The sequence below is a fragment of the Dermacentor albipictus genome, chromosome 1, assembly GCF_038994185.2.
Source record: "Dermacentor albipictus isolate Rhodes 1998 colony chromosome 1, USDA_Dalb.pri_finalv2, whole genome shotgun sequence".
Taxonomy (NCBI): domain Eukaryota; kingdom Metazoa; phylum Arthropoda; class Arachnida; order Ixodida; family Ixodidae; genus Dermacentor; species Dermacentor albipictus.
The window spans coordinates 222,438,867-222,452,307 of NC_091821.1; the positions used below are offsets into that span (position 1 = coordinate 222,438,867).

At 47.7% G+C, this 13,441-nt stretch overlaps 2 protein-coding genes across 3 annotated transcripts in view; one reads left to right on the top strand and one right to left on the bottom strand.

The window, feature by feature from the left end:
- LOC135919898 (uncharacterized) overlaps positions 1–13,441 on the top strand; it is a 392,168-nt gene that overhangs the window by 354,872 nt on the left and 23,855 nt on the right. Inside the window, exon 6 of one of the 2 annotated variants that reach the window (XR_011511083.1) lies at positions 1,018–1,046. Coding sequence is in view for 1 of the 2 variants with exons in the window: in XM_070530932.1 (XP_070387033.1) it covers positions 1,018–1,036 (19 nt within the window). In the remaining variant the exon portion in view is untranslated. Of the gene's footprint in view, positions 1–1,017; positions 1,079–13,441 lie in introns of those variants that run through there. The other variant, XM_070530932.1, reaches the window with a different exon arrangement.
- LOC135919897 (transcription factor LBX2-like) overlaps positions 1–13,441 on the bottom strand; it is a 169,841-nt gene that overhangs the window by 109,816 nt on the left and 46,584 nt on the right. The gene's annotated exons all lie outside the window — the stretch shown is intronic.

Consider the following 13,441-nt stretch of genomic DNA (forward strand, 5'->3'; position numbering starts at 1 on the left):
GCTGTAGTTGCGGTGTCTGTGGCGCATATATTCGTGCACCATATAAGAGAGCGGAAGAAGCAGTGGGGAACTAGCGGAGGCGGGCTAATAACGCCACATGCAGGTGCAACGGGACTGGAGCCATCAGGGAAACGGCGCGTATATATGCATGCCAACGGGCATATTGGCGGCGAGGACTTACGGAGTGTCGCCATCTGTCGGAAGCGCCTTGCTTGCGTATATGCGCCGCGCTCCTCATGGGCTTGGCTGTCGGCGCACAATAACACGCGGAAGCCCTCGTGGACATTTCTGTAGGTACTTTCGAAGCAACGGAAGTTTTTTTTTACTGTCAAAATAATAATCTCGGGCAAACAGACAGCACAGAATGGTTTAGAGAGGCTATCTATTTACCAAATACATGCAGTGAACGCCCACTGCGCGCGGTCGCCGCGATGGAGTCCCCCGAAACGGTTTCTTCCGTGAAAGGTATAGGCAACCGCTGAGAGCAAAATGTATAAATATTTTCGTATAGTGGGCTGCCTGTATAAGCCAATGGAGCATAATAGAATGAAGTTTTAATGCAGCGATCGCACGGGTTCGCAGCGGCCGATTGCGCATCTGCACGCATGTCCGCGCACAATGTTTCACTTTCGCTGCTAGCGTTTTCACGCCGTGCCGCGAGCTTTAGGTCACAGCGTATGAGCATTTGATAGCACACAAGCAACCATTGTTGCATGGACGCTATCAGAGCTGTTCAAAAATAATTACGCTATAACTAAGGACTTCGAAGCCTACGGCGACTTGTGATATGCAGTCGCGACGATTCAAACTTTTCATTTTTTATTTTCTTCTAAATTCTTGGACGTTTCAATATCATTATTTCTCAAGTTGCATTGCACTCTACATTTATCGGTCTTCTCAACGAGCAATTTCCCTCTGCTCCCTTTTTCTCAATCCAGTACATTTATTGCTTGAGCATGTGCCATGCCTTCTTCTTTTTTTTAAAATCTGCTTCTTACCGTTCTCCTTCCATTCCAGTGAACGTGCCAGTATCTAGCATCAACAAGACAAAAGCTTCATGACATGGCAGCACGCGCGGGTGAGTGTCTCAGTGCGCGCTTTCTGCTACTCACCAAACATCTCAACCCGACACCATAGCAGAAATCTTCTGCGCGGTAGTGCTTGCTGCACACCCTAGTTGTAGTCGATGGCTGCTTGCCTGTTCAAAGTTTCGTGATCCAAGCTACGCGCAGCTTCTTGTCCCGCGGGTACGTGTGAAAGCTGACACTGGGCTCCGTTGCGTACGTCCAGCACCGCGGTCCTACCATGTTGGACGCCTTCAAAGGCAGCCACTACATATTATAGTGTTTTCAAGAGTTGTCAAGCAGGCACCCGAAAGGGGAAACCTCCCCACTTATCAGAACCGCAGCGCAGGTGGGACTTTAAACTTTCGTTTGCAAGTCGCTTCGGCACCTCCGAAGCAGCCGACGCGGCCGCTGTGTCCCCGTGATCCCTCATAACACGTCACGCCGACGCAGCGCCAGATTTTCCGGTGGTGGAGCTCGCCCCCAATATGGCTTCGTAAGCGAGCTTCTGCGCATCGTGATACTAATTATTCCGAGCTGTTGGCAACATCAAGGTACTCTTTAAGACTCCACTGAGTGGACAGGTCCATTTAGTCTGCTGCTGAAGTACTGATTTGCTGGAGTACCTGTCTGCGTCTGACGCGTACCCCACCCCAGCCAATCAGCAGAACTTCAGCAGCAGACGATTAGGTGGGCTCTGGGTGGTCACTAGGTGGACGCCCCCCCCCCCCCCCCCCCCCTAATAATACAAGGACAGATGGAGGTAGACTTAAGTGTGAAGTGCAAGCTAGATTTCCACCATTATATCATCGTGTACAAGATAACGGAGACACCGGTGACTGATAATCTTTTAGGATTTTGTCAAAGAAAATTTTATTCCTGTTGCTTTAGCAGCAGCCACTTTCGACAGGAAGTGCAGTTCCTGATTACGCAATGCTGAAGGTAAAAAAAATAACGAAAAAAAGGAAAGCTGTTATGCCGAAAATTTTGACATCTTCTTTGATTCTAATATAGATAATTCATAGTAATTTGACACGTCTTGAAAAAGCTTCAATAAACGGAAGTCGCCTGGATCGTAATCTATGTTGCCTTTGGTGGCCCTTCAGTGTCTTAAGTCAAGCGTTACGGCCAAAGTAGCTTTTGCCGCAAAGTTTCTTATTATACGAAGCACTGTGGCGACATGATTGCGAACAACGCCGACGACAGGAGAAAGAAATATGGAACACACGTGGATGCGCATTCTTTCTCGTCGTGTCGTTTTGCGTTGTTCGCCATGCTATATGCACGAACCAGCTAGCCCAATTTCGTAGTCTCGGGCCTATAGGCTTTTCTACGGCCCTGCATGAACTCAAGACATTAAGTTTTGAAAGCTTCGACTCGACAACTTTGTGAATCTTTCCGGGTCCTTAACAGTATAAAACCTGTGATAGGTGGCAATCCGCAAGAACGAACCAACTAACTCTACAAGTACAATTTCATTTCGCGAACTATTTACGCACCTGCATTATCTGAACGCGTTGGCCACGGAATGAGCAATGCTGGAACTATAGCTAGTTATAAAGACGAGCTTTTGAATAATGCTACTCTGTTACTTGCCACATAGAGCAGCTCGGCAATAGCTCTCCTATCGCAAAGGAGACCGCCGAAATGAATGCGTATAGGTCACTTGGAAGGGGAAAAATATGCGCGTACACTCGCGTCACGCATTCATGATCGGTGCGCTTGTAACGCTGCGCAAAACCCCTCGGAGGAGGGACAGGGGCCGGTGAAAGGGCCGGCGAAGTAGCGGGGGAATGCCGCCGCACGCCATCTTGACGCAGGGAGACCCCAGATAGGCGCGGTCGCGAAGCACGCGAGACGCAATTAGCGTACACTCCAATGCCTGCACTGCCGGCTTGAATTATCCCACGGCGGCGAGGCCCGCGCTGCTTCAAATTGCGAGCGGTGCCGTAGCCCCGCGCGCGAGCCCCTCCGCGTGCGTCGCAGGAATCCCGCGGACTCCGCGAGGGGGCGGTATTAATTGAAAGAGGATACGGCTCCGGTCATAAATAGCGTGAGGAGCCCGCGCGGCCAGCGCACTGATATAACCCAATTCGCGGCGCCGGACACGCCGACGACCAGCCTAATTGCCATCGCTTCAGCGCAGTTAACCCACGGTGGCAGTGCGCGCAGCTTGTCGCATTCCGCGACCGCAATCTCCTCCGCCTCGGCTCGTTGGATTAATTATAACCTCTTCTCGGCGCGAGGAATATGCTTTGTAAATGACCAGCGGCTCCGCTATGCAGATTCATCTGTGACTGCGCGCCTTTCCGTGCGGCGTGCCAGCCAACGCCGTTGCCGGGACCGCGTTGCTTTAATTGTCCACAGTTAGGGTTATTAATCCGCCGCTGCGCGCGCTTTGGCCAAGGCGTCGCGGCCATTTGGCCCCTGCTCGCCGGCAGCCCATCTGTGCGCTCTAACCTTGGTCGACTCAACCGAAGCCTTGCGCGCGCACTCAGAGCGCGACTTTATCAGATGGTGCGTGCCTACATGCACGCAACGTTCGCGGCAGTTAAGCGAGAGTTGGCTGTGGAAGCAAACCGGGGGTCTTCGTGAACGATTAGTTTCTGAACACCGTGTCTGTGACACAGCTTGGTGTGAAATTAAAATATGCGGGCTCACTCCGATGCTCAGACTGAGGTATCCCACATTTCTATGGGAACCAACTCTCTGAAGGCAAGCAACTTGAGTCGCATTTCTAATTAGTGAGAAATCATGTTATTTCTTATTATTTCTTTATGTACGTCATCTCACATTAGTGCTCTCAGCAACCGTACATTCAGTGTTGCTCATTTTGATGGGTGCATGAATGGACGTACATGCATTTCCGTTTGTATGGATCGGTGCTGTGACCATATTGCAGCCGGACACTAAAATGTTACCTAATTCCGAACACTGTTCGCGTCGTACCGTAAATATACAAGGTTCCATGCACAGCATGTATGAAATAGAGAGAAATCACTTGGCAGTACAGTCGCGGACAGAATATTATGGACCATGAAATTTAAGAAAAAGCTGAATATCTCCGCAACCTCAAAACGCAATCTGGTATTTGCATTTTGGACCTCGACTAGAATATGCTAACAACGTTGTCGTGGGCAGCTTTACTGGTTACTGCTACAGGCTGCTCGGGAATTGAATGTTTTCGGAGATGCCGGGGTCCATTTTATTCTGTCCGCGACTGTACGTGTGTGTGCGTGGGTGTGTGTCCTACACATCTCACATAATGCAGGCGTGAACGCGAACTTTGCCAATTTTTTATAAACTGGGAGAACGTCTTATCGTATACCATTACTATCCTCCCAAAGGTTGAGAGCCCATTTTTCAAATAAATGGGCTCACATAGTATAATGCGGCCATGGCGCACATGCAAATCTGTTGCCCCGTCTTTAGGTTAATTCGACATAGACTGATAGCCTCCACGCGCGTTGTAGTAGCCGCGCTGCATGCAGCTCGCATGCGCGCGAACCAGGTAAGCGACGCCGTCGGCCCTAAAAAGAAGAGCCGCCTCCGCACCAGGCAGGCTGCGCGTGTTTCGGGTCGGCATGGCCGCCGTGAAATTGGCCCCCGCGTAAGCGCACCGCAACGGCCCAATAACGAGTGCCGAGCAGCGCGTCGGGCACAATTTATCCCAATGGCAATGATGGGACGCCGACTGACCGGGGTCCCCCGCGGGTCATCGGGCAGCAGCGCGCCGGACGGTCGTTACGAGGAGTTCCCGCCGCGGCAGCTTTCGTGCTCGGAGCGCGCACCGCGCTTCGCGCCCGGTGCGCTGAAAAAGCGGCGCAATATCCGGCTACCGGGGAAGACATACATTCGTTTCTTTTAGATGAGTCAGCATTTCTTTTAATCAAGCACGCCGGCGGCCCAGTCAGAGAAACGTGTGGCCGAAATTGCGCCTCCTTTGGCGCGGCACTTAATTAGGGGGTCAAGGAAGAGACGCGCGCGCAAAGAGTAAACAGGTTGACGGCCGCCCCCGAGCCTGACGTGCAAAGCGCGGCGCACTCCTCGGGGATCCCTGAATCCCGGGTCTGGCTTCACCCAAATGCAGCACTTCCTGGCCCCAGAAATTGCCCGTCGGCTGCGCGACGGGGCCGTGGGCGCGTGCCGGACGGCCGGCAGTGCTATTTGTCAAGGGGCCTTTGTTCCTCGAGCGCGTCCAGCCGCGGTTCATCTGGCGGCCATTTGCCGCGGCCATATATCTGCGGCGCACCCTCGCACCAAACGGCCGCGCTCGTCTCTCTCCCGACCCGCCGAATAAAGCGCGCGGCCCTTCGGCGATGGTCGCCCGCGAAAACGGGGGGGAGTGCCATCTCATCAGACTCGGCTTACACGGCGCGGCCTCCATGAACACGGCGGCTTTTCTTTGCCCGTTCTCTGGATGTGCGTGCGTGTATGTGCGCGCGCTGCTTTCGAACTTGCGCGGCTAACGGCTGTGCGTTTTGCAGCTTCCCTCAGATGCAGTGCCGTGGGCGAGGCGAGACTCGAGCAAGCGCCCTCCTGTATATAGGAACTGCACCTTCGTATATCAGCCGTCAGAGAGGGATGGATGTCCCGAGGGTTAACGTACGTGCCCACGGTACTCTTGTGTTGAATGTCGTGGCTTATTTTACGTCGGCGCTGTACCTAGTCTGGCCACGACTGGCGTGGAATAATTCATTCAAGTGATCTATTTATAGCGTATTCTAATTAACAGAACTAGTCGCTATCGGTCAAGAGTAAAACTGAACTGCGAGATCGCCATAATATAGAGGATCTAACGACGCAACGAATGACGCAGACTTGATGAAAAGAAGGAAATAATGAATTGAATGAGCAATCTATATAATGATTACAGAATGCTATGCCACGACAAGCTGTTTCCGCTTTTTCTTGATCATTATAAAAATGCGTTTCCCACTTATGATATCACAGCTGCGGGGCTGATTGCGTGCGTTCTCGTATTAAACTGCCTTTACGTGCTTTGCTCGAAAAAAAACTGATAGAAGTTTGTTTTGTAACCGGTGTCCCCTTTTCACTCAAGTAACCGCTCCCAGCGCGCTCTACGCATTAGAAGAGATAATGCTTAGCAAGCATTTTTTAAATTACATAGTACTTAAATATGTCGTCTTTAGTTAGCGCCGGCTACTCATCTTCACACAGAGACGAAAGAATTATTAACTTAAACGCATCAAAACTAAATGTCAATTCCAAATCATAATAACACAAAGTCCAGTCACATAGGTGCACCAAAGTAAACACGAAGTCCGGTCACATAACTACACTAAAATCAGGGTGCATATGTAAGCACGGATAAGATTCAAATGAACGTACAATAATACAGGCACTGAATTGGCCAGAGTCAAGTTTTAAAAAAATACCATAGAATGATATTATCACATTTAAACGCTCTACTGAATACTGTCCGAGAATATTGCTCGCTTCAGGAAATATTTGAAGGGCCACTAACGCTCATCTTTACAACGAGTATGCTGAATGAGTTACAATGAGTGAGTGAGTTACATGAATGAGTTACAATGAGTTACTGAATGAGTTACAATGAGTTACTGAATGAGTTACAATGAGTTACAATGAGTATGGACCTAAAATCTTCCTGAGGCTGAAGGACCTGCGGCCTAATGTCACTAAATAACGTGCTAAGCGTTGTCTGTGTTTCTCGCGTACCAGAAGATGCTGAACATCCTCATCCGCGTGGCCACAAACACGTGCATTCCGGACTATGAGCTCTTGAAATTTTATGTACAAAGTGTTTTGTGAACGCGGTACCCAGCCACCGAGGGTGAATGAGCGTTTCAAAGGCTCTTGTTTTATCTAATGTTGGCGGGATTTTAAAACTGACACGATGGGTCAATGTGAAATAAATCTTAAGATTTCGAGTTCAACTATATAGCATATTCAACCAAATATCGCTTGATATTATTTTTAAACACCGTTGCTGAAGTCGACAATTCCACATCTAGTGTAGTTTGGTTCATCACAAATGGTACCTGAAAGGTTGATTTCTGCTTTCCGTATAGTTAGTCCGAGTGACAGGTACCAATTTTCTACGTGTTCACAGATGCTACGTTATGGCAGGCCTGTCAGGTAGAGTGGCCTAAAGTTTGTTTTGATGAACATATTGCAATAGACGATAGTAATAAATTTGATGTGCAGGTATAATAGTATAATTCCTGAATAATGGTTCTGTAGGCAAACCCCGCAGTCTGCCATAATAACCTTCAATCGCTCTAGGGCCTTTTTTTTTTTGCAGAACAACCAACTTATCTGTTTTGCCAGATAAAGTGGTTCCCTACACAAGAATAAAATATGATATTTTGGACTAAAAAAGAGCATATTAAATAGAAATTTTGAGCCATGTGGATTCTAAATTAGTAACTTTATAAAGACATGCTATAGTTTTACTCAAACCTCTTAATAAATTAAGAACATGAACATTCCGTAAAATATTTTTATATATCACCAAACGCCTAGAAACTTGTGATTGGTAACGTGTTTTATAATATTATTTTTATATTTGATAACTACACTACCTCGTTCAGTAGTATTGATCGGCCTAAATATTATATCTGTAGTTTTAGTAAGACTCATACTTAGCTTATTTGCCATCAACCAATTTCCCAATATATTTAACTAATCATTGACCCTTACTTCTAATTTATTCAAGGAACAGTCAGTGAAAAAGGCATTGGTGTCATCAGCGTACGTGACCAGATCCGGTGAGTCATAAATATTAGTTCTATAGTTAATATACACTATGAATACCACCGGCCCCAAAATTGATCCCTGGGGAACACCTTGCTGTATAACCATGGGAACAGAAGAGCAGTAATTCACTCTTACAAACTGAAGCCTGTCGCACAAATAACTTCTTAATAAGTCCAGAGGTACACCGCGAACTCCATAATCAGCCAATTTATACAATAAAATATCATGTTGGACGCAGTCAAAGGCTTTTCGAAAGTTAAGAAATGAGCGAAGAGCACATTTTCGTCATTCAATATTATCATTTATTTTCGCTTTAATGGACAACAATGCTTGTTCAGGAGACCTTCGCTTCACAGATCCATATTTGGTTATAACGTTATAACTACGAAAGAAGTTGCGAGTTCCTTTAGTCTTCTTCCATTGGATACTTAACATTACAGGAGGAGGGAAATGATTATTATTATTTGTTTTGAACACATATATACGATTAACGGGAAGGGGAAAGCGAGGACGGAACTGAATACAAAAGGTGACGAGACATGGAGAAGGGAGGCCAGTAAATGTGTACACTGCAGCTTTCACATAGGAGATTTGCGAAATTTCGTAAGCAGGCTTTTCCACGCAGCTCACTTGTCCTAACCAAGGTGGCCGCGTCCCAGCTAATAGCCCTATTAAACCGGAGACATGTGTTTTCAATGCTTGGATGGTGGGCGGGAGAGAAGGCAGCAAGGTTGGTGTCAGCAGCCCGCTATTTGACACCATAAATACGATTCTAACCAGACGTCCGCCATCATGGTTAGGTCAAGCAAAGTGTGTGGGAAAGCCTGCTTTCATCTACCCACCACAGCATCGCAGTAGCTATATGACGGTCTGCTGTTAAGCATTGATGTTGTGGTTTCAATACCTAGCAGCTGCACCAACATTAAGATGAGAGCGTATTAAAAAAGGAAAGAAAAAAAGAGGAACAGTTATGTGCTGGTGCAAATTAAGGAATACCATTCGGTTAAAATTATTTCGGAGCTTCCACTAAATGAGTTGTCAACAGCTTAAGCGCAGCTTTGGAACGCTAAACCTATCAAATAATGAAGAAAGCACGTCGTCTATGAAAATTTAGCGAGGAGGTGTGCGGTGTGCCTAAGCACCGTCGCCTCCCCCTCCCCCCCTCTCACCTTGCGCGAGGTCCTAATTCATGGCTTTTGTGCTTTGATACGACTCAGCTAATTCTGTCAATTCGCGCGTTTCTCAGAGTTATAAATGTAGTTATGTTGGCTATATTTAAGTGCTAGGTGGTTGCTCGGATACAGATGCTTGGGAAAATGACGCAGAGAGAGATACATGAAAGTGTAAAAACTCTTAGCGCGACTGATGCCAGGATGTCTACTAATCAGCAAGGCCATGGCATGTCCAGTCTCTTTCTCACTTCGTATGGAGTGCCTTTTATTTGCGGCTCAAAGCAAAGACAGCAGAAGCGGTGCGGATACATGCCGTTGCGCTTTTGTCGATGTACTACATTAGCATAGGGTAGTTTACAGATTCCTCTTGATTGTGGCCTTTGCTATACTACATCAACCAAACGACCAGTATGAATGACCAAGGCCGAAAGAATGGGAGGAAGGGGCGGGGGGGGGGGGGGTTCGGCTTTTTTCAAAGGCGCGCCCTCCGGACACACGACCTTGTACCACCGCGACATTTAATGCATAGTTGAGCGGTATGACACCTCTGCAATATCAAGAACCAAGGACCACCTATTCTATTAGCCAGCCTAATCAACGTAACTTTGCCAGCGTGAGTGAAAGCACGATGTATTTCCTCGAGAAACAAATACAGAGAGAAAAAAGCAGGTCCTCGCACAGCGCAAAAATGTAAACGCGCTAAATAGAGTGCAAAAGGAAAGCGCCGTCATCCTCCTGGTGGCACTGTGTCGTGATAAAACTCCACAAAGCCGCTATATACCGCCACCGTCTCAGCGGCCACCAACACCCACCAGTGGCGCCAGCGCCACTGCCGCCACAAGAAGTGTCACCGCAACGACCACCACCACCACAACTATCGTCATCTACAACTGTCGTCACCCCAATCGTCATGAGCTCGGTATGTTTGTGCAAAGTCACGTACGCGGCGCGTCACTTTGCAGACGTCCTACTGAAGCTTAAGTCACAGCTTCTGGAAGTTAGCTTGCAGCAAGCGGGCTTCACGAAGTGCGATCTTTTTATCGCACCATGGTCATTTAGTACGGTGGAAATGATTACACCTACTCACTTCAAAATTTTCAAATTAAATTTTGATGTTTGACGTGCCAAAATAACGATATGATTAAGAAGCGAGCCGTAGTGGGGGACCCAGGAATAATTTCGACCACCTAGGATTTTTTTTTAGAACGCACCTAAACCTACGCACACGAGCGTTATTGCATTTTGCCTCCGTTTAAATGCGGCCGCCACAGCCGATATCGAACCCACAACCTTGAGCCAAAGAGCACAACGCCATAGACACAGGGATACGGCGGCAGGTAACGTCCCTAAGCAACTACGAGAGATGTGGCATAGGCGAGAACTCCAGATTAACTTTGATTACTTGAAATTCTTTTAGCATGCACCTGAAGCTCAGTACACGAGCGTTCTTGCGTTCCGTCACTATGAATGCAAAATACGATCGGGCATCGCACTCGCGACCTCGTGCTCACGCAGCAGCAGAACGACACAGCCATTGCACCCTCACTGCGACCAGTTCATTGAATAATTTACTATCGGTATGCCCTTCGGAAAGACAGTTATTAAAAAAAAAGTGTGCTTCAGAAAAAAATAAATCGGCTATGTGAAGGCATGCGTTCCAACGCACAGGAGAAAGTCGTCAGGTCGTTAAATCTGTTACTTCGCTCTTACCAGGTTAGTTTCTACGAGAAATTACTGCCTTTGACGGCTTTCAGTGCATTTCTGGGCATGTCGGAACAACCGGAAGTCCGCGAGCGAACAGAATCGCGCGGGGAAGCTCGCAATAACAGAGCCCTCAGCGTTGTTCCTCTTGAAGGAACTTCGTGCATGTTCCTCCCACCGGAATTGCCGGCGTGCTCAGCGTGACTGGCCCCGCCGCCTGGCGAGCCCACCTCTGACGCGGCACGTGAGATACTGCGCGTGGCCACCAGCAGGATTTCCGTGCGCGCCACGGATTTCTTTCTCGCCGCTTCTATACATCTGTCGCGGTTACTATGGAAACCAATCTAACACTTGGGGCTCTATAACGTAAAGCTATTCCAAACTTTTCTACTTCAATTCTGCAATCAGCCCTTCGCGACTGGTCAAAAACATTTTTGAACCACCCACACTTCGCTTGTCTGTCACGAGACGTCACGAGAACCGCTATAGTTCCCCATCTGCTCTGATGTGTGCACACTAATTATGCAAGATTGGACCAAACAAAAGAAAAATAGTTAATTCTGATTCGACGCCTTATCGACATTCGACCTCGGCTATTGGTCAAATATTTTAGGGCTGCATCCACTTCACCTGCCTGTCACGCGACATCATAAAACCGCAAAAACTCACCGCGTCAAAGTAACGTGTACGCGTTAAAGATGCATTAATATGCCGAACAAAACTGATTTTGTTTTTTTAATAGCCGCAGGCTGCCCCGTTCCGAAAGGAATAAAAGATGGCTGCCGCCGATCGCTCAGGCACTGGCTACTATTACCTGCCGGAGAGCACGGGTTTATTTGCGTACAACTTTTTATGTGGCCGTGAAGCGTTCTCCGGCACTTTCGGCATGATTAAGATCTCGATCTGCTAACCCTTCTTTGCTGAGGATCCGTTTTAGCAGCATTCTTAACCTTCCGTTACATGCCGCCGCGATTTTCAACCAGCCACCTTAAGCTCAGTAAGGGAAAGCGGACGAATCGCAGACGCCGCCACTACCCTCTTCATCCAGTTATCGATATTCAGTGCAGTCGCTCGGCTCCATCGAATCCCTCTCCACTTGATCGTGCTCCTCGGCTCTTGTCAGCCAATTAGATAAGACAAGCCACTCAGTGTAGGCAACCCCCTTTCTTCTAGTTCATTACATAACGAGGCTCTCGAATCCGGCAACATTGATGCCTTCAGGTAGCATATGTGGGTTTATTGACCAGTTGCCTTCACCCTAAAAAGATCACGCTGTCGTGAAGCCTGCGGCAAAAAAAGACGTTCCACGTCCGCCGCCAGGTCTGTGAGTGGTGGCGCTGGCTAACACACCCAGGGTTCTACTAGGACACATAAATACTCAAGAAAGTGGATGGGAAAACGACGCCGCGGTAGCTCAATTGGTAGAGCATCGCACGCGAAATGCGAAGGTTGTGGGTTCGGTTCCCAACTGCGGCAAGTTGTTTTTTCATCCACTTTAATTTCCATTACTTTATCGTTTCTTTATTTTCATTTATTAAGCACAAGTAATTTCCCCTATATATGTTGTTCTTGGTGTCAGTGTTTGTTGGCTTCTTATGATATGACTAATAAAACTCGGGCCCCTCGGTTAACCCCCTTTCTTCTCGTTCAGTGTAGGCAATGTTATTCGTTTTTTAAAGCAAACAAAAGTGACCTCCTGTAAATGAGGAGAGCGTTTGATTGGTCTCTTTAGACAACCCTGCGGGTCACCGTCCGATGCTTGTGTCGGCGGTTACGCAAATTTGATGTCAGGAGATTGGAATAAAAACATATTGGGATAATTTTACCTTATAGGGCCCTTGTACTGATGAAGCTATAACCGGACAGCCACCAACCTATAGGCGGAAAAAGACTCTGAAAGGAAGTGCATAGGAAAGTAGCTGGAAGACCAGCCTCGATCCGGCGTCTTTCCTGTATACATTTCTGTCTTGGGTTGTTGGTTTTTTTCACCTTTTATGCTGGCTGTTCGTTTACGATCGTGTACCCACTTGCCCGACATTTGACGCTTTGCGCTGGAGGAAATACCACATGGACATTAATGCGCGCAGGTACATGATTTCTGACTCGAAGACGAACACAGCAGCGTAGACACAACGTTGTGGAGCTTTACTTGCCGCGAAGTTTGCAGCTGCTTCTGGCTGTTTACTTGTGTTGAAAAATGTGTATCTTTTTGTAAGAAGGTCCATGAAAGTATGAAAAAGTGGCACTTATCCTCGAAAATAAAAGAATAAAGTATAAAATGCAACCGAATCTTGTTAGTAGAAGCACTCTGCCGCAACAGCGCGCTTTTGACCGTATTTCGTTTTGCACTCATGGGCAACACAACACAAAAAGCTTGCGAGAAAAACAATTTATTTTTGAATGACTCGTAGTCCGAGTCGTCGTTGTCGGAGTCCAGCTGGGTCCCTGTTTGTGGAGCTGAGTCCAACTGACCGAACCCGTCAAGATGCTTTATGTGGACCGCCAGCGCAGTGGCTATAATCTCGGGTGTAGCTTGTCGGTTGAGGCTTCAGCTTTCCCATGTGGATAGGGCAAGTATGCAGGGGCACGTTAGAAACACCTTGGACGTCGGGAGAAACAAACCCTCAAGATCAAGCGAACAGAATAAGTGCTACTGGACAGTAAATTCTGAGGCAATTTGGAGACGAAAAATAGAAAGAAACGCAAGACGTCAGATATGTGAGCTATATAGGTAAAGTACGAAGAAATGAATAATCATAC